The 26,342-nt window shown below is 34.0% G+C and overlaps 2 protein-coding genes across 2 annotated transcripts; both read right to left on the bottom strand.

Moving 5' to 3' along the window:
- Positions 1-3,072: 3,072 nt before the first annotated feature.
- On the bottom strand, positions 3,073-12,071 carry Inos (Inositol-3-phosphate synthase). The gene is made up of 4 exons (XM_014235302.3): positions 11,581-12,071; positions 5,085-5,783; positions 4,778-5,020; positions 3,073-4,693 (listed from the first exon to the last, which is right to left on the bottom strand). Exons 1-4 carry the CDS (start codon positions 11,704-11,706, stop codon positions 4,055-4,057), a joined length of 1,707 nt encoding a protein of 568 aa, XP_014090777.2. The 5' UTR covers positions 11,707-12,071; the 3' UTR covers positions 3,073-4,054.
- A 10,432-nt stretch (positions 12,072-22,503) lies between these two features.
- On the bottom strand, positions 22,504-26,217 carry LOC106617901 (WD repeat-containing protein CG11141). Its single transcript, XM_014235367.3, has 5 exons — positions 25,873-26,217; positions 25,399-25,683; positions 24,704-25,337; positions 24,077-24,647; positions 22,504-23,750 (listed from the first exon to the last, which is right to left on the bottom strand). Exons 1-5 carry the CDS (start codon positions 26,092-26,094, stop codon positions 23,087-23,089), a joined length of 2,376 nt encoding a protein of 791 aa, XP_014090842.2. The 5' UTR covers positions 26,095-26,217; the 3' UTR covers positions 22,504-23,086.
- Between the last annotated feature and the right edge of the window lie 125 nt (positions 26,218-26,342).

The raw sequence follows: 26,342 nt of genomic DNA, 5'->3' as shown, positions 1-26,342 counted from the left end.
CAGTCAGCTTCATCACGTAGAAATTTAAATATGGTTTTCCCAAAACTCCATTTTTCGAATCGGAAACTGTCGCTTATATCCACTTGAAATTTTTAATTTAGCTTCATAGTAATATTATCTAGTAAATCCAAGAATAACACTGGCCTACAAAAAAAAAATATTGGTTTATTGCAGCTCTGTCCATAACTATATTCGATAAGGTAGGTAGTATAAACTTTATTGCTGTTACTAGATGCCAGCTGACAACTCTGGCTTACATACAATTCTTATTTCCAATCGATTAATGACTAATGTGAAAAATTTGACTGATATTTTCTCATAAAATATACCCTAAATCAACTCCAAAATCTGAGACACCAAAAGGTTTTGTAGAGAATTGTTGCAAAAAAAATCTGCAAAACATTGTTGTCCGTCGAGGAACTCCATGTCCAGGAGGAATTGTTCTCTCCCCTCTCAAGTCGAATGAATTTAAGAAATCTTCCTGTATTTAAGGGTTACAATTGCTTTACTTAAGTTTGGTATTTTTGAAATATATATATTTAATATTTTAAGAAATAGCAATAACTTAAAAAAAAGTAAAGTATTTTCATTCAGCATTTGCTTTATTTAAAGACTTTTTTTTATATTTATAGAACCCATTTTATCAATTGAACTAAAACTGTCGCAATTTCTGTAAAAATCGAGTTCTGCTTATTTTCGGTAACTTTAACTAGTTTCATTATAAAAATTTGTTATCAAAAAGTTATGATGAATAAGTTTTTTACTGATTCATATGCCTGTGTCACCCAGTCCACCAGCCCACACTTCAATGTAAACACATCATATTTTGTGTTCGTACAATCATGGAGCTATGCGTTCAATCAATCATTTTGGGTTCCTTATTTATATAATAGATAATCATTTTTGCTTGCTTTATGGCTTTGTTAATCATAATATCATATAATACTTATAACTGTGCTTATAATGTTTAATACGCCTTTGAGCAAGTACTTTTTATACGAATTTAAATGAAACCATTAAGGAAGGGCGTTTTGGGCGTAGCAGAGATAATATCGCATTTTTTTAATTTCAAAGGTGTGTGCGATATTTCCAGTTCGGCAAAAATAATTAAATAAAAATAAAAATTAAATCAAAAGCAATTTTTCTTAACCAAAATTATCAACAAAATTTCCTCGTTTTTGGTGCAATTAAAGGTACTATATCTGGCTTTACATACATATATCCAAAACCTAAACAAACCTAAATCATAATTAGCAGAAGCTATTCATCATATTAGAGCTGGGGAAAGTATGGATTGATTTCATTAATTTCTACTTTGGCCACATATTTTAATTAAGACAATTCACGTATTGACTGATATATATACTAAAAAGTTAGTCGGAAGAACAAAAGCCTCATATTTATTATACGAAGGTTGCGGGTTTATTATTCAAGGCATCGGTACAATCTCCGAGAAAATTGTTCAGATCGGACCAATAAAGCATGTACCATATGTAGCTGCCATTCAAACTGACCGATCAAAATCAAGTTAAAGATCTTTTTTTACCCTTTTATGCTATAAAAATGCACCTGTAAAGGTTATTATAGCTTCGGTGCAGCCGAAATTAACGTTTTTTGTTAGCCGTGCGCACGCCTTGAACTTGCGAAGCGATCTACTTTGCTTTAACTGTATACAACACATCGAACATTATTTGAGAGTTACACAAACACATTAATAGTTTTGCGTATTACTCAATTAAAATTTTATTTGTAATTTAACGGCCAGTAAAAAGTACACAATATTGCATTTGAAGTACGGAAAGTTGATCAACCAGTTTCCTGTTGTATTTAAAGTATACTTTTAGGCTTATAGTTTATGTCAAAAATATATCGCCAAAGTGTTGATCTTATATCCGGTCCATTTGTAATCTTTGCAAATGTCATAGCTTTTCTTATACTCTAATATTTTTTAACTTTATTTGACAAGGATAACTTTTAACGCGCCGTCTATATTTGATTCTATGCTCAAAATTTCTATATTGTAATTATACATATGGTCCCAGACTTAGAGGTTGACGAAAGAAGAGAGTCAACAGTAAAATATGCTGGTATTTTTAGATCTTCCGTCGGCTGAATTTTCATACCTGCCTCCACCGAGAGCAAGCAAAAAAAAAGTGAACAATGTGAAAAATTAGTTAAAAGCCATGCCCACCGTGACACGATTATATTATCCAAACATACTTAAAGAGCGACAATGCACTTATGAATAAATGAAAGATGTTTAAAGATTTAATTATTAATATGGCAAAGCTCACTTTTAGAAGAAACTACATATGTAGCTCAAAAATTATACTGCCGATTTGATGCATTACATCCTCAAATGATTGTAAACGTATACCGAACATGAGGTCATCGCGCTTTCCTTAATAGTTCACTTAACACCACAAATATGGATCAAAAAGTGAAAAAAACTCAATTAAATTTAAGAGGCTTAAAATACACACTTAATGAGAAATTTTGATTTTTTTCATATTTCGATTGTCGATACCTTTAAAAATACCATACTAAAATTTTAAATGAATATTTCAAATATTATTTCAGTTACAGCCTTGTAAAGTGTATCCGCTCAGTTAATTCAGCTCTATTAGTTTATCTTTCTACGCATTTTACTCGAAACATTGATTTTCGAAATTGCTGCATTGATTACTCTGAGACAAATAATCCGATCACTTTAAAATTTTTTCTGTATATAGTTTTATATAAAAAAGAACCAAAATTTTGGTTAAAATTCTTTTCTAAAAATGACGCAATTTTTAAAATTTTTAATATTTTTATTTTCAATTGTCGGTCACTGTACAGACAATATATTATAGAGAGCTTTTTTTGTTGGGTTTCATTCAGGGAGAAGTCCGAATCACTGCAGCAGTGAAGGAGTATATATACATATACCCTTAAAACTTTTAAAAAATGTATGCGGTATTTTTTTGTTTTTAAATACTAAAAATCTCATATTTTTCGGCTGTCACACTAGGTAAGCCCCTTAATGTTCTGGTCCTTACTATCATCAAATCCTTATATGAAGAACTAAAAGCCTTTTTATTTCCAATAGAAACATTCAAAGTATTTTTTTATTTAAAATAAATTCATTATATACATATCTACATTTGTATGCAGTTTAAAATGAAAACGAAAAATCCAAAAAAGAAATATTGATTATTAAATATAATAATTGCCAAAAGAGAAAAAAGTAAATTGTTTATAAAATAGGTAAAATTACTGATAATTTCGCATAATTTCTTTTATTTCCTAAGAAATTATATTTTTTTCTTAAAACCCATTATATTTGAATTTATATTTTACAGTGTTTTTTGAAAATTAATATAGGCGCTTTTTTGTCTGAAATAAATTTTCCAAAATACATATAAATAAATATTTACATAATATTTATTTATTTTTAGTGTTATTTTTTTATAAAAATACCTTTTTAAATGCTTTCGTTATTAATAGTGTAAATTAAAATCCGTAAAGTGGTTTTTAAAAATATGTGATTAAAAAATGTAAAATGTTCGAATTCGATTTTTTCTCATATTTTATTTGTTTTTGTTTTAAACACGCTTAATTTGTTCAGTTTTTCATGCAACACTAAAACAATAAGAAAATTGTCGATTTCTAATAAACCATCTGAAACAAGAACTTGTTTTTAATGTTTTTTTTTTCGCGTGACCAAAAACTACTTGGTAAGTTATTTATTTATTATTGTATATATATTTTACAGTTATATACTTATGTACATTTGCAAGTACAATATTAAAAGTGCGCTATAAACTACATAGAACTACAAGTATATTATTGTGTAAATTGCTACAAAAGCGCCTTCAAAAATGAGCGGGAGGCAAAGTTATCAAATAAATATGCGTCAAGGGTGGGATAATGTATAGGGAATGTCTCAAACCGATCTAATTTTTATTTACTATCAACTAAATAGTTTTCCTATGCACTACCAACAACAACGCCGCATAATTTAGTCTTCCCCTTAAAAGATTGGTTTTCTTGAGCGCCTCCAGCAAATTAGCGCCTAATGTGTGAGACCATTCGTGTGACCATTCGCATTACCGTTGGCATAGTGACCATTAGACGCTACTGCTGACACTTTGACAGATTTACCATTCAATTCAGTGGCACAACCATTCGACACGCTCTTCAATTTCTTGGTTGGCGGCTCATTGGTAATCGACGCAAAATCAAAACGTTGCTCCAACATCATGTGTGAATTGGGTGGCAGACCAATGCAGCCGCGTAAGATATTCTCAATAGCCGAACGTTGGCGAAATAGTGAATTCACCACTTGTGTGCCACGTGGCACCAACGGCGCCTTGCATAGGTAGCTGAGCAGCGAGAGGACCGGTTTAAAGGATACCCAAGGTGCGTCCGCACGCTCATTGCTTTTGATGTGTATGCGTGAGCATAATTCGCCGAGGATAACCAAGTCAAGTATAAGCGGTGAGGCGAGTAGTGAATCCTCACAGGTATTGTGTATGACGAGCGTATTATGACCGCCCATCATAATTTCCGAGGTGTACTCATCCATAGCGCGCTTGCTGTCGCCCACATAGGGTACATACTTAATGACCACCACATGATCGGGATGCTCATTGGGTTTGTAGAGCACATCGTTGGATTCGACCATATCGTCGACCACGTTGCTTTTGGAAATCTATAACAGAAAGCACGGAATGTCAACTTATGTAAGTAAAAGTAAGTTTAATAAAAAAAGGCAAAACTTTAGCACTACACTCACCTCCTTAGAGCGGAATTGCTGCGGCGCCGACAAGTTTTTGCCATCATTATTACCCAAATGGTTGTAGCTCACAATGGATACTGGCTTAATGCCTGCACCCACCAAAAAGTCCACCAACACCGACTTTAATTTGGTTTGTCCCGATTTGAAATCGTCACCGGCAATGAAAACTCCCTTATGTTCGGCCAATTCAACTAAACCAGGTACAAAAGTGTTTTGCGGCGAGCCATTGATATAAGTACACTGTAAAAGCATAGATATAAGGTTTAATAAATACTCTAGTCAGAAAGAACCTTCTGCCACTTACACCTTCATCAATGCTGGCCATAGCGAAAATTGTCGATGGCGATATCTCTGTCTTATTTGCCTTCAACGATGCCTCCAACTCAGCCATGGTGGAATTCAGCCCCTCTTTTACATCTGAGAAACGTTCCGTATTCGCAGTCCACAATACGAGTACCGTATCGACACCGGACTTCAGTTTAAAATCGCGTATATCACGACGCAACTGTTCGTATTGTTCAAATTTAGTGCCCTTAATTAGATTATCGGCGCGATCCAACTGATTGGCCGCAATAAAATCGGGATCGTAAATTGATGGACGCGGCTGGAGCGTCGACAAATGCTTGTACAGTTGATCTTGCAGCTCGACATCCAATACTTGCGCACGCTGCATAGCATCGCCAATATTTGCCGAACTAATGTCCCAACCATCAACGACAATATCATCGGGATTAACCATGGGTACGAGATCCTTCATTGGCAAATGCACATCCTTGCCATCTTCATCGGAGCCAATTAGTACAGTCGATGCTTGTGTAATGGAACCAAACCAATTGGCCTTTTGTACGCCAGTACGTTTACGCCATTGCAATTGACGACGATTAGCCTCCAAGGCGGCTGTTAGTGTGGAACCATTATTTCCACCCCAGCCAACGAGCATTAAACCCAATTTCGGCACACGACGATCGGTGCGGATCTTAAGCGCGGCTGTCTCAGGGTGTACCTGCAATGTGATGAAGAGAGAATTTTGATAACTTAAATTAGAAAAAAAGCTAGCTAATATGGTGGTATATTTGTGACATAATTTCATTACTTTAGCAGTACAAGATTGAACATAAACTATAAAAAAACCACAAGTCTTAAAGTAAAACTTTCTGCCTTATAAAAGTAGTCCAGTAAATATTCCAAATAGATCTATTAAAATTTTTTCTTTCTTTGTACACACATAAATATATATGGTATGTATGTCAATAACAGAAATCACAGTCCAGAAATTTGTAAACAAATCACATTTCTCCTATGCAAATACTTAAATATATCGCCGAGCGCTCTTTCTGTGACTCTTTACACCCAACGCATGATTGTGTTTCAACTTAGTAATTCATAAAACTTAACTGTGATTATTGAACCATTTTTGTGTAGAGGTGAATAAGCTTATTTTGTGAATAAGTCATGAAAAAGCAAAGTTTCTCGACCATTCGCTAAGGTAACGTTAGAAATTCTCTTCAAAATCTCGAGAATTTAATTTATAATGTTAACATTTGTGGGAATATGATTTCTTTTTGCTCTCACAAATTTTAACAGTTGAATAATTTTTAAGCTTTTGAAAAACAACTAACAAAAATTTTGAAAAATTTAAAAATGTTCGAATGCTCATTAAGAGACTTTTTTAATATAATGGTATTATGAAAGTTCGATACATTAAATTTTGGCAACTTCGACTGTTTTAAGTATTTGTAGAAACCACTATATCCAAAGGAAACTACAATACAAAATCACCATCCAGATCACGAAACTTGGTTGGTATATCTACTGTGCTTTAATCGTACAAACCTGATTAATAACCCGGCCCGAATAGTACTTCAGCTCACTTAAAACACTCAAGCGTTTAAAAAGTTGTATATTATTTTTATTTTCATGCTTTCTTTTAACAACATATACATATGAATTTTAGAAGATATTATCTACTGTTGTCTGTATTAAACAAAAGTATATATTTACCCAAATGTAGGTATATACATACATAGGTACTTTTCAAATTAAAATAAATAGAAAATAATGCCACAAAAGTATCGCCTGATTGCTAATGAGGAAGCTTGAAAGCCGGCCGGCATTTTTCATCTAATTTTCAACAACTAACATCTGTTCTGTTGCCTGTTGAATATGTATTATATACATACATCACTACGTAAATCATATGTATACATATGTATGTAGATATATGTATATAAGCATTTTTTTAAATGTTTGTGGATATATGTACATAAGTCGATAAGTCGAATTTTTCTCTTCCATAAACGATATAACAAACTACAAATGTGGAAAATTAACAATTCTTTCCCAGCCGTGTCATTTGTATTATGGAAATATGTTTTTTGTGATAAAAGTTGCCGCACTTCAGGCATTGTCAAGCCCCTGGTGTATTTCTAAAACTCTTAAAGATTTAACGGATTTTCATTTTGTCAGATTCATTCAAATTTAGCTGAATACAATGCAAGTGATATAATTGATTATACCAGTCTATTGTAATTATAGCAGTTGTTTGATCTTTTCACCATCCTCCAAGGGTTTTGCTATATACTGGCTATATACGGTAGTATATACGCTATATTTCATTACATGTAAATGTATACTTTCCCATAGAACCTAGATGGAACATAAAGCCTTATTAGTTTATATTCATTGTTATTCAACATCAACTGTTTTAACTAACTCCCTTTAAAAATTGATCTCATAAATCCAAAATTACGACAACTTATCGTCAAAGCAATTAATTTCATGTCAACAAACAGACTAACAATATTTTTGTTAACTTTCATGCAAAAGTATATACTTGTATATTATATAAATATCATAATTATTCATAAATAAATTTGTAAAATATTTTGAAAATAATGGCATTAAACTTTACTCTCTATACATTACAGTTATTAAATCACGGCTTATTTAAGCCTTAGGAAGCAAGAAAAGTTACTGTTTTTAACACATTGCAATTAATATTTAAGTATTTGCATTAATATATTAACTGGGGCGATATTTTAAATAGTAGTAGTAGTAGTAACAGTAATGATACTTTTTATGTCCAAATCTTAATCAGACAGACGGATATGGCTACATCGATTCAGCTGGTCATGCTGATCATTTGTATATATATTTTATAAGGTCTCCGACGTTTCCTTCAAATGCCAATTTTTCAGGAATACTTTTTGAATTGTAGATATTTTCGAAGTTGTTAGAAATATTATATTCAACACCTTATTGAAACTGCCCAATCTAATCATTTTAAAATTAGACTCCCGTGACTGTCATGGATTTCGCGGCTGTGTATATGGTTTTTTCCAGCAAATTTGATGTTTTCAACATGATTTTATAATAACTTAGCATATATTTATTTATTTTTTACAATTTGCAACGCAATTCGTACGACTATGAAGTATTTGATCGGAACGAACCCAGATTTATTTCAGGTCAAGTGCAGACACAGCAGCATACATCAAAACTATTTGTACAATGTCTTATGCCGTTACAACAACAAAAACCCTAACATCTCATAGGTATCTACAAAAACTGTCAAACAGCTGTCAGCTGTCAAAAGATTAGCATTAAAATAAAACTATTTATATGCAACTATAGCTTCAAAATACGATAGATCTAACAAATTTAATTTAGCCGTTAATATTTTTTGAAGAAAACAATTGAATTTTGATAATGTACTACTTTAACTAGACTTGAACAAAGTCTAATTTAGCTACAAAGCTTTTTCGCTACTTATAATTTTCCTACACTTGGTTTCATTCACACAATTGACACAATTTTTTAGCAGGAAAAATAAACCATTAAAACATAAACGCCCATTGATGCGTAGGAGAGTTAACAGGTGCATTATTGACTTTTTGCTCTCACCCAACATGAACGCTTACCGACCTTGAACGTGAACTCGCCAACACTGTTTGGCTGGAAAGAGAAACAACAACGGTGGCATGCAACAAAGCAACAGCTGATCAAAACAAAACGCCACGCTAACGCAGCGACGAAAAGCTCTCCCGCAACATGCACAAGCCGCCACTAATATGCATACATACAGACTATACATGGTACTAATACAACTATTACAACTACACAAACGAGAGCTCTTCCAGTTACACTTTTCACTTTTACTCAAACGCATGCGCGGTAAGTTGTGGGTTGTTTAAGTGGCGTTAGGGCGCTCATAATATTATTTACATATAGATAGTTTACTTATATAGTAGAGCAATAAGATTGTATGTACATATATATATTAAATTTATACCACAATTATATTTGTTATATGAACATGCAGTCACGGCATTTCCTTATGTATCAGCTGAGCTGAGCTGAGCACAGTGTGCACTGGAAGTTGTGACGGCAAGGTAAGAGATAGCAGGCACGCCTCGATTTGCTCATATTACTGTGGGCTATTTACATCTATGCCTACACAGTGCATCTCCAAAAAATTGTTGTTTGTGAGTTTTTCTGTACATATACATATGTACATACATATGGGTGTGAGAAACTCTTATATGGCTGCAAACCTATTTATGTATGTGTATGTAATTTATATAATAATACCAACCGATTCATATTTGGCATGAAAAAGTCGTAAATTTGTATTTGTTTATTTAATTATTATTTTAATAAATTATGTTTTGGGTTTATTGTTATTATGTTTTTATATATGTAGGTACATATACTTACATATATTTAATTTATTTATATTCCATATATATGTGTATTAGACTGTCAGACATTTTTAGACAACTTTTACTTTTTAACTAATAAAACCAGTTAAAAACTTTCAAAAAAGTCAAAGAGAAACTTTTTTAAATTTTCTTATGTTAATATTAATATTTAGAGGTGCCTGCTTGTAAATATCATATTTCCATACAAATGACATGGAAAAAATACAATTCTTTTATTTGCCAAAATAAATAGACATTTTTTCAAACGGTGAACAGTTATGAAGATATTTAAACTGAACATACAAACGTGAAAAATTATGATTTCATATTTAAAATTTTTTTTTTTAATTTTTGCTTGTAGAGCGTTTAATTTCCAGCCAGTATAATGTTTTAGCTCAGTTTTACAATGCTTGAAAGTATTTAGATGATATTTTTTAGATGAAAAATAAAGGTTGCCTAAAAATTACACAGGATATACGTATGTACTATATATTATATATATTTCTGATATATGTAAGTACATACATATGCATATATGTAAGTGGATGTGTTTACTTATATATGGATAAGCTCCTCGTTATATATGCATATGTATGCATGTATTTACGATTATTACTAAGTATATAAATAGCGTATACAATTGCTGTGTATTTACATATACTTGTATGAAATTTCTGGAAGCGCGGAGAAAACTCACGTGGAAATTAAATTTTCATAAATGACAAAAAATAAAAGCGAGAATCTACAGCTAATTATACAAATATGTTATTTATGCGAAATATTTAAGTGTTATTTAAGTAAATACATTGAAAACATCATAATCGAATTTCTTCAAATTGCCTTAAGAGCTTTGCTCGCTGTAATAGACACTAATTTTGAGTCAATAATAATTTTATTAAACATTTACATGTGTAAGTACTATTACATACATACATATGTATATCTCGCCAAATATGAAAAATATACAAAATCATACTTGTATAAAAAACAAGAGAAAACGTTAACTTCAATGCACGGAAACTATAATACACTTCACGAATAAAATAAAAATTCATACAATAACTTGATTTTGATCAGTCAGTTTGTATTGCAGCTATATGCTAAAGTAGTCCGTTCTGAACAATATGTTGGGAGATTCTAGCGATACCTTACATAAAAATCGGTGTTAAATTTCGGGAAGATACCATGTTAAATAAAAAAGTTTTACAAACAAGAACTTGATTTTGATCCGTCAGTTTGTGAGGCAGCTTTATGCTATAGTTTTACGATATCAGCGATTTCGTTAAATTATCAGCTTTTTGGTTGGAAAAGGACGTGTGCAAAATTTTAAATTGATATCTCACAAACTGAGCAAGCGATTCACGTATATATATAGGCAGAAAGAAGCACAGGCAGATGGACTTAACGAAATCGACTCACTCTTCACGTTGGTCAATTATATATCTAAATATACTTTATAGGGTCTCTCTCGAAGTCTCCTTCTGGGTACTGCAAACTTCACAGCACTCTTAATATACCCTGTTGAGGGTATAAAAATATCAAAAAATTTTAAATTTATTCAACAATTTCTTTGTTAGACAAGTCCAAGTAAAGTTCATCGAAATTAAAATATTAAAATATTAAATTAAACTCCCCTCGATATATTATTATTATTCAATAATATTGTAAGAAAAGAGTACGATTTCTTTCTGGTCTCTTAAAAGTTCTAGAAGCCAAATATTATTGATATGTAACAATTTCACTAACGCGTAATAAATATTTTTGTATACCTTAACAAATGTACGCATACGAAATTATAGAAAAATCAATAATCGGCCTGTAAATGATACACATGCAGACACAAAGTTAATACTATATTCTTTATTTTTTATATACGATATAGAGCTGTGAATTTATAAACAAATGTGACTAATCCGCAATATGCATAAACACAAGCGCGTCATTTTATCGTTATATGCAATATTCCATTTACTGATAATGGCAATATTTTTCATATTTTAATACATACATATACTATATATGTATGTATTTGTATATTTCATTCAATTTCCTTCAATTCCATTATTTTTCGCACAAGCCTTTTTTTCATGTGTCACTTACCTGAATTTTGCCATTGGCACTACGTTTTACATGCGACGTCTGGTACTCGTAATCAGTCTCGATGTAGTTCTCACTGATTTGCACTTTTGGCGAAATAACTTCCAAGGTAGCAGTGTCCGATTTCATATTGTATTGTGTTATTGATTTTTATTGAATTATTGCAGTTAATGAAATTCGCTTCTTTAGTCTATATTACTTGTATTTTTATATATTCTGTGTTTTTGTGTTTTTTAAATTGCGGTGGTTTTACAGTCTTTAAAAATTTTAAATATGTAAATTGTATTGAATATTTTCACAAATTGCTTAAAGAGTTTACGTCTTCACTTGTCTTCTTTTATGCAATAGTATTATTATGCATATAAGTATGTAGTATGTATGTATCTTTACTTTGAAAAATGTTTAGCTTTTATTGTTGCGGTAACGTTGAAATTTACTTTTCACTCACAGCTCAGCTCAGTTTGGCAGTTTTTCAACCAATGAACTCTCACGACACCATGCGCTCCTATTTATGTTGAATACCAGCCGGCGTTTGCTTGTTCTCCAAAGTCGACGTATAGCCACCACCATATAGCAGTTGCATGTGTGGTAGTGTGTGTCGATAGAATTACGAAGAAAGCAATGCTCCAACGCTGTTGGTGGGGCCAAGTGGGCACCCCCGTCAATAAATTGGGATAGCGCGTGGCTTGCAAGTTTCTACACATGCGTACACATACAAGCGCTAATTCATGCAGCCAGCATACCTATGAGTAGGTATATAAATATGAAAGTAGAGTAGTCTATATGTGCACTATGAATTGAGTTCTGGTATACCTGCATCCATACATATGTATGTATGTATGTGATTATGCATGTTGGTTTTTATGTTCATATTGGACCAAACGCTAACAACATTTGGTACCGGCATCGATATCGGCCACGCAACTGGCTCGTGGCTGCGGGTTTACCGGCTTGGCATTTGCTCGTCATTCTTGCAAAACAATTTTTTGTTTTCATACACACTTTTGTATGTAACTATATACAGGTTTTGTACCAGACCAAACAATTCAAAAAGGCATGGTAAAATTGTAATTCCATCAGAGTAATATATACATTTCTTAAACTATTAAAGAGATATTTTTTGTTGATAAAATTCGACCTCAAGATCAGACTGTTGCGTGTAGTTAATCCGTGCAACTCATCTAATTTCACCTGTGTATCTCAATGCTCCTTAGAAAAGGTTGTTTGGAGAATATCATTGTGTTAGTGATAAGGGCCTAAAATACAGATTGGGTGAAAGGTTTCTGCGCTCGAAATGAAAAAATACTATTTTTGGTCCTGTAACTTCAATACACTTACTCCAGTGATACTCCAATAGTTTTATGCTCTTCCTATAATGACTTGCCGCAAGCTCTGCAAAATACCCGTCTGCGGCTGTAATAGCTTCTTCTTTTGAAGAAAAACGCTTTCCGCGAAGGAATTGTTTCAGGTTTCTGAAGAGGTAGTAGTCGCTGGAAGCCAAATATGGTGAATAGGTTGGATGCTCACACAATTCGTTTTTTAATTCGTTGAATTTCGTCTTTGTTAGACCAACTTTGTGAGCAGGTGCATTGTCTTAAAGCAAAATTATTTTTTAATGCTTCAAACCAGGTCTTTTCTTATGCATTTTTTCATCCAGCTGTTCCAAAAGGCTGCAATAATATTCAGAGTTGATTGTTTTAGCTTTCTGTATATAATTAATCAACAAAATTTCTTTTGCATCCCATAAAACGGATGCCATAACCTTCTTTGCTGATCGTTGTGACTTCGCCTGCTTTGGAGCTGAACAACCAGCTTCAGTCCACTGTAAACGTTCTTGTTTCAATTTAGGATCATTGTGGTGGATCCAAGTCTCATCCATAGTTATAACGGTTTTTGGTCGTCCTTCGCGTGGATCGTCTTCAAGCCTAGTACGACAACGTTTAAATTCACCAGCCTAAAATTCAACGGTGGGTTTTGAAGGTGAGGACTCCTTATACACTTCCAACAATTGTTCATAAATTTCCTTTGCTTTTAAACCTTTCAAAACAAAGAATCTAATCCCTGCACGATATTGAATTTTTTCTATATTAAAAAATTACTCTGACACGTCGACTTCAAATGGCTTGTAAACAAAGAATTAATTGACAGAATGACTTGTTACTTTGCCTGTTTTCTCACGACAGATGTACCAACTTGAGAAAAAAAAATTGGAACTAGCAGTGCTATTTGTTGGTGAGACCAACCAACCTGTAGCAATCAATGAACTGTTGATTACTACCTCTGGAAATCCTTCAGTTTGACTGTAAGCACATACTTCTCACAGATCTTTTATATCTAATCCATGGTATTGTCTGTAGATGATCTACTTATTTATTTTTTTAACATAACCACTATCTATTTGTTGTAGAGAAGTAACTTACAGATTTACAAAGCAGTATTTACAACAGTTAACGCTGTTTAGGGCATGTTTATCCGCCAGAAGATGTCACTACTCGCATAAGGAACCATGAAACCATGAAATCTTCTGTTGAAAACGTTCAGAAAACGGTCTCTTACGACTCTCGATTTTACGTATTCGCAACATAACTGCATCCTTGATTTTTATTCAGCCAAAGACAACGCGACACCTTTTTCCAAAACTATTAGGAGTATTTTTTATGCATCCACAACATTAACCGGGTACAGTCTTAAACGCCAAAAATGTAAATGAAAAGTTAAGTTTTACTATGACATTCATTTCATTTATAACATTTCGTGCCGCAATATTCTCTCTTTTATTCTTGATAGTGATGTAGAATTATCCACGCAATATCTCATGCCCAACTAACTCGAAGCCTTTCTACGCTGAGTGTATGTTCGAATTGGGTCTTTGACCAGTCACCACTTTCACCTTATACAAAAATTGATATAAGCTTTTATTTCATTTTACAAAACATAACAACTTGTCTCTCTCTCCTTTCTCTCATAAACGCTCACTGTCGGTTTTCATAAAAAAGAATCAAAAAAATCTCTTCCTGCTGAGGGGTGCTGAAAGCTTTATAAAAACGTTGTTTATAAGCTTGTATTTCATGGTTCTCCAGTTTTATCGTGGCATTTTCAAGGACATTGAGCATTCTTAACGGTAATCCAGAGCTTTCGTGACATCTTCAAGGGCACTGAGCATTCTAAACGGTTCTCTAGAGCTTTCGAGTCATTTTCAATGCTACTGAATATTACCAAAGTCGAATGCGGAAGGCGAAAAGGTAGAATGTCAAATACAAGTATATTCACAAATACATACAGACATAATTCTGAAACTTTATACTCAAAACTCACGAATGAATAGAGAAATATATGCATATATGGGAGTATGTTTTTATGCACTCTCAAGCCAACGTGTACTTCTTGTAACTTCTTCTTTGGTACATATGTACATACGAGTATGTACCATGCGTGGTACACTGTTCAAATTTCTGCATGCCCATCTTCTCTTCCGCATACTGCTCCATTAGTAATTTATGTGTGTTCGCTTCTTTCGTGCACTTTGTTTTGCTCTCAGTTTTTCGACAACAAAAGTTTGGTTGTATGATTTATTTTATCGTTTCTATTGTTTCTTTAGTGGATTTGACATTCATGCTTGTAGATTCTCGTCCGGTTGCCCCACTATTAAGGATTCTTCTAGAAGTGCGTTTCGCAACCGGCTGGAATTGACAATGACCGGGTGGCTAGACAGCGCCAGCTGATACGGTTTGCCTTCATTGTGCCGTTCCAGTAGATGTACACAGAGAAAGAAGCTTGTATGGTATATATGGACATATTAAGATGCTCGAACACTTATGGAACGGGGCACGAATGCACATGTGAACATACGTAAGTACATATTTATTCATACATTGTATATGTATGTATGTGAGTGCATGCCCAACATGTGGGTAAAAGACGGTCTGTTTCAATAATTTCTAGCTGCGCCTGGTGGCCGGTAAAATTCCACAAAGCCCAGCTCAATTGATCCACAGTGCGAGTGCATATGGAAATTTACAACGAATAATATTATTTAATTTTTTGCTATTTAATATTTTGTGTGTAAGCAAACAAACTACTTGGTGAAGTGTGCAAAAACTGAAAGAAAAATGTAATAAACCAAACACGCATTTACATTGATTGTATGTATGCGAGAGTATGCAGCATGAATGAGCAGTCAACTTTGCGCTTAGGTACAATAAAGCGGTGGCAGTATGCAACAGAGAGATGCTCTTCGAAGCGCCGTGAAGTTGCGACAACCGCTCCGTCGGCTTTAGCCAGTTTCAAATATAAAGCTATTGTTTCTTTCTGTCTTTTCCGAGAGTAGGCTAGTTAGTTCTGGATATTTCTTCCGCTTTCACATAACTCACATGAAATTAGTATGGAGGCAATTTGACACTAATGGTATTTCATTAATTAAATACAAGGCGATGTTTTAAAACCAATGAACTGATTGATCGTAATGTCAATTGCTTTTGTAAACACCATCTAATGCTTATACAGTGGTAGACATTCGTTAATACGCACACCTTTTTCTGCCTAAATTTATATAATTTTTTTTTTTTTTTTTGAAAATGAGCATCATATATTTATTCATTTTTTTTACTTAAAACGGTAGAAAAATTTATTAAAACAATAAAAAACGTTAACTTAGGTTCGGTTTACATATACAAAGGATCCTTACAAGAACTTAATTCCGATCGTTCAATATGTATGGCAGCTATATACTATAGTGATCTGATCTAAACAATTTTTCGGCGATTACATCGTTGCCTTAGACAATAACTCATGCCTAAGTTTTCCAAGCTAGCACTTTAGTCCGACAGAGCAGTTAATATGGCCGCTATATGCTATAGTCATCCGATCTATAAAATTTCTTCGGATATTGCATTATTGACTTAAATAATAATACATGCCAAATTTCGTGAAGATACGTCGTCAAATGAAAGAGTTTTCCATACAAGCACTTCAAACTTCACTCATTGTAGTAAAGCAAATTGGCCATGCTCCAAAATACGAAAAGGCTGTCCAAACCATTACAGTTCCTACTCTGAAATTCCGCTTTGAACAAACTATCTTCGGGCAAATTCCAATCGCTTTGTCTTGTGAACATCAGTCAATCGCGGTTTGACTTAAGTTTTGTCCACTTTATTGTGTGTGTTTAGCTCAAAACTCGTGGGACATGTCTAGGAGTGACGGGAAGATCTAACTTGCCTTTGATTTGTCAAGAAGATTACATATTCTGATTGGCTTCGTAACGAATTTTTCACCTGTGGCGCAATGTAACCATCGCGTTTCCTCTGGTTGGAGCCTTAGAGCCATATTTTTTTCCGTATTTTCATTACGCCCTGTTTTCTACAGATTTTAATCGCAATTTGTCAGTTGTAATAACTTTCGCTTTTCAAAATTCTAATTATGACTTGTTCAGAATAAGTAAGCCTTGCTGCTTTACCCTTGGCTATAAACACAATCAGTAATGTAAAAATAATTTAACTACATTGAAAAATTTGCCACACCTAAAAACATAAAATATTAGAATTTCACACAAAAATCCTCAAATTGTTAAAAATCATGCAGCTGCGCATAAACGAATGTCGCGACAAAAATAGTATGTGTATGGTCAACTTATTGCTTACCACAACAAGACGAGTCCCGCTGTCACAAAAACTTTTTGTGTTTCACATTCTTCAAACTATAGAAAATGTAGGCTATTTTGAAAACATTTCAAATTTTGAAAATTATGATGGCATAGTTACTAATACAAGTAAAACACATGTATGTACATAAATATATGGAATTATAACGGGTAATCCAAGTAGAGGTACTTTTTTTGACAGATCACGCGTGAGTCGTGTCAAGCTGTCATGTTATTTTTGTTCAGTATTGTTTAGGTCACCAGTCGAAATGCTCGAACGAGTCAACGAAAATTGGACTCAACGGATGGACCATGTGAGACGTAGTCGTGCCCAACATTTGAAAGAGATAATTTTCAAACAATAAATGTCAAAGAATGTTCTTTCGAATGATGATATGCATTCCCATTAAATTTGAATTTGTGTTTTTTTCTTTAAAAAAGTAGAAATCTTTGAAATAGATCACCCTTTATATTTATGTAAGTACATATCTGGCACAGAAAACAAAAAAAAAACATAGGTCCAGCGCTAGCACTCAAGAGGCCATCGGAAAACCGACTCGCTTCCAATCGGATGAAGTTGGAGTAAGGGTGACCGCCCCAGCAAGCTCATCGGCTTTGCAATTTCTGGCGATTCCGCTGGGACTAGGCACCTATTCAAGTCTAATATGCAAAAGTTTGAAGCTATTGCTAATGAGGTCATGCACTCGTTGACTGGTTTTGAGCGCAGTATAACCGCTCGGCTATCGGAGTCAATGCACACCTCTCTAAAGGAGGCTATACTTTGGAGCAGTATGGTATATCTACTGCTACCTTGATAGCAGCTATCTGAGCTTGAAAGACGCTACAGTGGTCTATTAGCCTGAAACTAAGTGACATTGTTTGTGTTGGCTTTAGTGCACTACAAATGCCAATGAAGGCCGCTCTTGAGAGGAGAACTTTGATGAAGGGAAGAAGATTAGGTTAGGATATATGGCTGATCACTAAAACGAGTAACACAACTATTCAATACAAGTACTTTATGGCCCCAGAAAACTCCTAAAGTGGACCTCATGTAAAGGCGCCTAGAATCTGCATAAACATTTTATTTTCATTCCCACAGTAAAAAAGGAAGTGTTGATCTGAGTCTTACAATATAACCGATTGGAAAAGAAGAAAGTTGGAGAATATTAGATGTCTAACCTTCCTTGCATAAAATTTATCAAAGATCGAGATTTGGTATCCAATACATGTAATGTTGCAAGGAACCTTACAAACTCAGTTTTTGCTAGGACTGGCGCTTGTTTAAATTTTTTTTGGTCTAAGCAACTTCTTCCGTTGAAAATGCATTTCTTTACTAAAACGATTTCAGAATAAAAACGATAAAGAATACATCCCATACAGGGATGTGTGTATGTATGAATGCGCTTACTCGTAAGTAGCCTAGAAAAACTAGACGTTTTATATCTAAGGCCATTGTCGCTATTCGAAGCAAATTGTGCCTATGCAATTTTTCCATGCAATTATTGAACAATTTTAATGGAATACTCTTTCATAAAAATATATGTATATAAATTTGTATATATATATATATATATACATATATATTGCAGATACATGTGCCTTATGTATATATCTAATAATTAAAGTAGTAAAAGAAAATGAAAACCAAAAGGAGCAGTTTAGTAAAATTTTCCACCAACTGCGTTGAGTATAATTCAGTTGCTTGCCTAGCGGAGCCACCCTACAGTCGGCATAACACCCTTATGTAGATGTAAAGTTAAAAGCGATATTAGATGCGTATGCTTACACTACTCTTTCAATTGGTATTATTAATAATGATTAATAGTTGAATCTTGGTACTTTAAAATTTTTACGTTGACTTCAAAAGGTTTTCGAATCCAATCATTAATATTACACTTTTTTTATTTATTGGATTTTATAGGGTGTTTGTATGTGTCGATATGTTAAATGTAGAAAGTGAACGTTTGAATCAAAAAATATATTATTACGATCAAGCTCAATGACTTGAACTGCACACATAGAACAGCTGACCAATTGGCTTGAGAATTTTCCGCTAAAGCAAAATTTTCCATTATTTATTGAATAGTATTTCTCGCCTACTTTTCAAATATCATATAAAAAATATATTATTCTGGGCTTAAACGGTACAACTCCAAATGTATAACACATGTTTGGTGAATATATGTACAGCTTAGTTGTAAAGTTTCAGCTCTCACCAAGTAATAGCACTACTGAATTTTGGGCTAAGCCAGTTATCATTGAGCAAGTTCAAAATATTGTTAGTGAAGAACCAAGTTTGACTAAGCGTGAAATTGCTAATGCCATAGGCTTCTCAAACTAACGAGTACTTCATATTTTACTTGGTGAATTACATATGAAAAAGTTGTTTGGAAAGTTAGTGCCGCACACGTTAACAATTCAACAAAAACTGGATCGAATTTCTCAGCATAATTTGGAGCATTTCAAGCAGAATAAAACCGATTTCTTGCATCGTTTTATAACTATGGATAAGACTTGGATCTACCACCATGATCCTAAATTGAAACAAGAACATACAGTGGACTGAAACTTGTTCAGCTCCAAAGCAGGTGAAGTTAAAGCGATCAGCAAAGAAGGTTATGGCATCCGTTTTTTGGGATGCAAAAGAAATTTTGTTGATTGATTATCTACAGAAAACTAAAACAATCAACTCTGAATATTATTGCAGCCTTTTAGAACAGCTGGGTGAAAAAATTTGTGAGAAAAGACCTGGTTTGCAGCACAAAAATATCATTTTGCATTAAGACAATGCACCTGCCCACAAAGTTGTTCTAACAAAGACGAAATTCAACGAATTAAAAAACGAATTGCGTGAGCATCCACCGTATTCCCCATATTTGGCTGCCAGCGACTACTACCTCTTCAGAAACCTGAAACAATTCCTTCGCGGAAAGCGTTTTTCTTCAAAAGAAGAAGCTATTACAACCGTAGACGGGTATTTTGCAGAGCTTCCGGAAAGTCATTATAGGAAGGGCATAAAACTATTGGAGTATTATTAGAATAAGTGTGTTCAAGTTAAGGGAGATTATATTGAATAAAAAAATATATTTTGTATCAAAAACAGTATTTTTTCATTTCGAGCGCAAAAACTTTTCAACCAACCTGTATACACTTCCGTTATACATATATAATAATATATGAGGTTTGACACCTGCTTAGTTTATATATATGACTGATGAAATAAGTGTTCAATATCTCTGCGCCAATAATAAAGTTGTTTTCATGTAAGTATGTACTCCTCTGTAGTTAAAGACGGAATGAAATTAAAGAACTTTTTTTTTTAATTTGATATACTTGTATTATTTTTTTTAATTTTATATTTATTATTTTTAATCTTTATAGTTGTGCGTATTTATCGAAATCAACGATTCTCATATAAAAAAAATATATTTATATAGATTGCCGTTATATTTATTTCAAAAGTAAATACATATTTACACAAAGTGATAAGTGAGTATAGGATATAAACATGTAAGCTTGCAGTATGTACATACGTACCTACAATGAAATTGGAGGCTTCAAAGCGATTATTCCGGGATCACGTGCATATTTGTTAATTTATATTTTGTTATTTATATTTAAACATCTACACTAAGTGTCAAAAAATAATAACGTTGTGGGTTTTCTAAAGACGGGGTAGAGCTTACTGCATTTAAATCGCAAAAGATCTATTTTATGTTCAATGAAAGTGCCTAAGAACTGATTACAATTCGATTGAACAACCTTTCAAAGTGAAGTTACAAGTATTACCACACAGTAACAATTTTGGTGTTGAGATGTAATGCTTCAACAAGTACTGATAGGGAAGATACACATATCTGTTTAGTTACAAAAAAGTTTTCGCAAGGTCTGACACCGCTCGATTTATTGGGATCTCAAACTTTGGTTTATTGCATAAAAAGATCTTTAATGCAACTTGATTCTTACCAGTAAAAGAATCACCAAACGATCGATCGATCAAACGATTCTTTCTTAACGTTAAAACTGCGTATTATTTGAAACCCCAAATATATATATTAATTAATATATTGTTATTGTTAGAATAAGAAAATAATGTTGGTAGCAGACAATAATAATAGAAATAGACTTGATGACAGTTTCGTCTCGTTACTTTTTTATGAGCAATTTTGCATGGCGTATTGTCCAAAGCAATGGTACAATCTTCTAACAACTTTTACAGATCAGAGAACTATAACATATAGCTGTTATTTTAACTGGCCGGTCGAAATCAAATTCTTGAATGGAAACTTTTTATTTGTGAAGGATATTATAACTTCGCGGCAGCCGACGTTAACGTTTTTTTCTTATTCGAAATGTCTTCGGACTACTAAAGCAATTTTAATTTAACTCTAACACCTAGTGTGACGGCCTAAAAAAGTGTAGATTTTTTGGCATTAAAAACAAAACTACTGTATCGATAGTTTTGAAATTCAGGGTATTTGAAAAAAGATTAAATACTTTTTGAGTTATACGAGATCTCCGACGGCGCTAAACAAAACGGCCTCCGCAGCTGTAGTGATTCCGGCCTTCTCCACGGATTAAACCTAAAAATAAAAAAATTCTCGTTAAACTAGAAGTTCTTCTCCGTACAAATCGAAGGAGATCAAAAATTGTCAAAAGGCGGCGTTTGAAAAAAAAAGTTGAAGGTTACCCCAAATGTTGGTCGGTTTTGGCCTGCCGAAATTTAATTTTGTATCGGGTGAAAAAACCGATAGTATGTAGAATTATATGGTATAAAGAACAAGCAGAAAAAATTTGCTGATGGAGCTGATTGAACTGGGCGTCTACTCTTCAAATGGCTGTAACTGCGAAACTATTTGAGATATCGATTTGAAATTTTAGTATGTTATTTTGAAGGTATAAACTATCGCAATATGATCGCTTACTTCAAAATGTCACACTAGGTGTGCCCCTTAAGAAATAAATTTCATAGCAAGTTAGCAAAGGGCTTTCCATTGATCTCTGGTTATAAGAAATTTTTAATGCTTAACACCGCAGTCGCTATATTTACAATATTGTAGTACCTATTTCCTTTGTACACAGCGTAATTTTCTACACACGTGCATATGTATACGTCGACGTAAGAGAATTTGTGTAGGGATTTTTGATAAGAAGTGTTATTATAACACATAAATGCTGATATAGAAATCTTAAAATTGCAGACTTATATAAATGCACTTCCGTTTATTGAAGTTCAAGGCCGATAAGTGGCGACGCTTAATCTGCTGCGGATATATATGAGCTCCGAGTAATTCATGCAACGTCAATATGTGTATTTTTATTTATTTATATGAACGCACTAAGAAATACATAATAATTCTGCAATGCGATAAAAAATCGTTTTTTTTTTTGTATATAGTAGTAATTATACAAAAATACATATTTAATGAAGCATATACATATAGAAATTTTATTTGGTATAGATTTTTACATACGTACATATGCAAATTGCAAATAAATGCATAATTGAGTTGCTTTTCTAACATACAGATTCATAAAACATAAACGATGTTGCTTAGGCTAAAAATTTGCAAACAAAAATAATTGTTATAATATGCTAAAATATTGAACAAAACAGTAATAGCAGAAAAAATATTTAAATAATACAATATACCATAATATAATACATACGTTGGTTATTTAAAATTGAGATTTTATAAGCCAATGTGCAAAAGCGCCAATATCTTTTACATAACATTAATATTGATAATTATAATATGTCTAAATTCAGCAGCAATTTTAGAGAGCGGACTGCTTTAGAACTTTCATATGTGATGTGTAATGGTTAAAAATCTCTAATTCACGGAATGATATTTAAGAGCACATGTTATCAATTCAATTATCCAAAAACTCCCATTCACTGGAACTTCCATTAGACTCGGCAGACACTGGCGGAGTTTTTTGCTCTACCGTAGGCGGCATTGTGCACGGATCACATGCGCGTCGAAAGTCTGGTAGGAAACTCTTAATCTCCTCATTCGCCGGCTGTGTACGCACGAATTGTAAGTGTACTGGCGAGACTGGGCGCACTGGCTGCACAGCAGCATTGGTACCCTCGCCTTCATGTTCATATTCCTTCACTAGAGTTGCGGCACGCATAGCTGCATGACACAGTTCATCGATTGGTTGGCCAGCGCTGTAATCTGAGTAAATATTATCGTCGTCTTCCTCCATATAGTAAAGCTTTTTGCGTGGCGTTGTCTGTACGCCAGCATCTTCGACTTTAGTTTGTTTGGGATATGCTTGGGTGAGCTCTTTCAGTGGCATTGGCGTGGGAGTGGAAGCTGGTGCAGCGGGCGGAGAGTGTATCGGAGATGGTGTTGCACATTCTAAACTAGATTGTTTCGGATCAAAAGCAATGCCAGCTAAATTTAGTTCTTCAGCGAGACTTTTGGGTTTTATGGGTAACTTTTGTTTGGCCGCTTCGGGTGAGGCAGGCGACAATGGTGACGAGATGGAACCACATTTTGGTTTGATTTTCAATGTTGCATTTGATGCGCTGTGGTATATGGGGACATATTTAGTTTTATGGGTTAATAAAAGATAATAATACGCTTATTTGTAGACTTTCAACAGAAATTGTAGGCCACATGATAGTGACATTTTGTTATGTTAATTTGACAGGTACATTACTTCTTATAATACTTAAACTATATTTATTTAACATTTTTAAAGATTTAACAAGAAACTAATACATAAAAGTATGCAAATAAAACCAATTTACAGTTAACTTTATTAAAAAAAACTTCGCGGCAAACTAAATATACCCTGTTCAAGGTATAAACAATTTTTCAAATTTCAAATAAGCAACATACATACACTCACCTCAGTTTATCACTATCTATTTTTGCGGTTGCGCAAAAACTGCTATTCATTAATGTTGGCTTAGTTGTTGTTGTATGCTTTACGTTGGATTTTGTCTCCATAACTTCGATAGCTGTCAAGGTTTCAATTGACGTCTCCAAATCTGCTTCTGGCTCTGCAACACGACCAATTTCTACAATGCCCTGTGACTTTGTTGGTGCCGCAGCTTCGCTGCTGCTGCTCTTAACGGTATTCTCTCGATCTCGGCTGCGTCGTGTACGTTTTTTGCGACCGCCAACACTTTGCGATATGCCGCTATGATGCAATATAGATTGATCGAAATCCATTTCAGAAATCTGATTAAAAATCTCCAAGCGACGGTTTTGTTCGGCGCGTGGCGATTCTACAGCCAATTCTATTGGCACATTTAAATTGAGTAGCTCAACGGGCGGTAACTCAAAACATTCTTCCGCTTTACCCACTGGCTGCTCGGGTGGTTCAAACGATTCAGCGGGTGAATCAAGAGCACCGGCGATGGAAGCACCTAGCAAAGGAACTGGAGGCGGCATTGACGGATTGAAAATTATTTTGGCTACATAAAATATTTTATTAAAATTGTAATTAGTTTCAGTGTAGACATTTAACTACCAGTTTTACTCGGCTTCTCTGGCATAGGTGCCAGCCGCAGCAAAGAACGTGAACCTTCCAAAACTAAAATCTCCTTATCGCAAACACAAAAATCAAGTATTTTTCGAAAACCTCGTGCCACAGCTTCGACGCGCAGTCGATCTAAATTTAGCAAATACAATGTGGACTCGTCGTGTGTAACGACCAGCATATCGTCGCCCTTATACAATTGGATTGCTCCAAAACTTCTGTTAATTTCATCGCTATCGGCTACATTAGAATACGCAGTTGTACTAGCCATTGATTTTGGATTAAGTATTGGTATTTCCCAGGTAGGACTACGCGCTACAGCTTCACGAAAAAGTAATGTTTTTTTCACATTACCTTCGGCATCAGCGATCCAAAATCGTAAACCTGGACGGCCACATATCAAAACTGGACTACAATTTTGTTGTTTGAGGAATATTCCACCACAATCCGACAAAATTTTTCGATCTTTCTTTCCAACTTGCGTAACTTGCCATTGACCAGTGACCACGCTGAACTGACATACAATGGTACGATAAAGTGTGGACACCAGTAAATAACTCTGAAAAACACTAAGCTGTACAATTTCATACGCCTCGCTGAGTATTTCGGACGATTTGCTGATGTGCTGCAAATTATAACAAATACAATATATTTCCTAGCTTTAACATTATACTAAAGAAACTTACTGCTTGAAAATCAAATTCGGTTAACACTACAACGCCTTGTCGATCGCCTGAATAAAGTTTCATACCATTCTTAGACCATTCTACACAGCTTATGGCGGAGCTGTGCAAGTCACGTATGTTGTATCTTTCAATGGGCTTGGCTCGAGCACACGGAGCAACTAAATTTAAATCCGGTGGCAATTGTTTTTGTATTTGAAAAACACTCACTTGACCATTACCATTACCCGCGGCTACCATATACTCCACCGAATTTACAATTTTGACACAAGTGATGCGAGCCGGAAACTATATTAGCGGTACACATGGAGTTAGAATTGATTAGTTAGTAAGTAAATACACTTTAGACACGCAATATATACATCATCTAACATCAAACATGGGTGTATCCTTGCAGCGGATGAGTCATTTATGACCGTAGGTGGGGTATATGAAGGCATATGAAGTATATTTTCAAATAGAAAGAATTAACCTTACCTCTGTGCGCAGCTTCTGCAATTCGCCGCTGTACCGGTCATACCAAAAAACAATCCCAGCATCACTACCTAATACTATAAACTCGGAAATTGCATCGACACAAGTGATATTTAAATCTGCTGGAAATATGCCAAGTGCTCGTATCATACGAACGGGAATCTTCTCCATTATATCTGTTAAAGGCGCCCATTCTCGTATCGAATAAAGTTCCTTAGAGTTCATCGAATGATGAGTAGTTACGTATTTACTTTCACAATTTTTATTATAATTACTTTTTGTAAAATTTTCTATTTGTTTATTTACTTTATTCCGTTTTCGCCTTGTAATGATATGTCAACATAAAAGCAAAAACAACAAGTAAGCGGTAAACAAATCAGCTGAACTGCTACGCTACCATATTTCAGGTAAAAAAATAATGGATTGGAATTAAATGAAACGTATAAGATTGAATATAGCTACTTAAGGTTAAA

This window comes from Bactrocera oleae, chromosome 4, assembly GCF_042242935.1.
Source record: "Bactrocera oleae isolate idBacOlea1 chromosome 4, idBacOlea1, whole genome shotgun sequence".
NCBI classification, from domain to species: domain Eukaryota; kingdom Metazoa; phylum Arthropoda; class Insecta; order Diptera; family Tephritidae; genus Bactrocera; species Bactrocera oleae.
The sequence above is the reverse complement of the archived record's forward strand: the minus strand, read 5'-3'. Positions and strand labels throughout refer to the sequence as shown.

Bases quoted from the DNA above. Each gene is read 5' to 3' on its own strand.
- Inos (XM_014235302.3), bottom strand. From the start codon at position 11,706: ATGAAATCGGACACTGCTACCTTGGAAGTTATTTCGCCAAAAGTGCAA. The intron at 5,784-11,580 runs GTAAGTGACACA...ATCACATTGCAG, and splicing joins GTGCCAATGGCAAAATTCAG to GTACACCCTGAGACAGCCGC. The intron at 5,021-5,084 runs GTAAGTGGCAGA...ATGCTTTTACAG, and splicing joins TGGCCAGCATTGATGAAGGT to TGTACTTATATCAATGGCTC.
- LOC106617901 (XM_014235367.3), bottom strand. From the start codon at position 26,094: ATGAACTCTAAGGAACTTTATTCGATACGAGAATGGGCGCCTTTAACA. The intron at 25,684-25,872 runs GTAAGGTTAATT...CCGCTAATATAG, and splicing joins TGCAGAAGCTGCGCACAGAG to TTTCCGGCTCGCATCACTTG. The intron at 25,338-25,398 runs GTAAGTTTCTTT...TATAATTTGCAG, and splicing joins CCGAATTTGATTTTCAAGCA to CACATCAGCAAATCGTCCGA.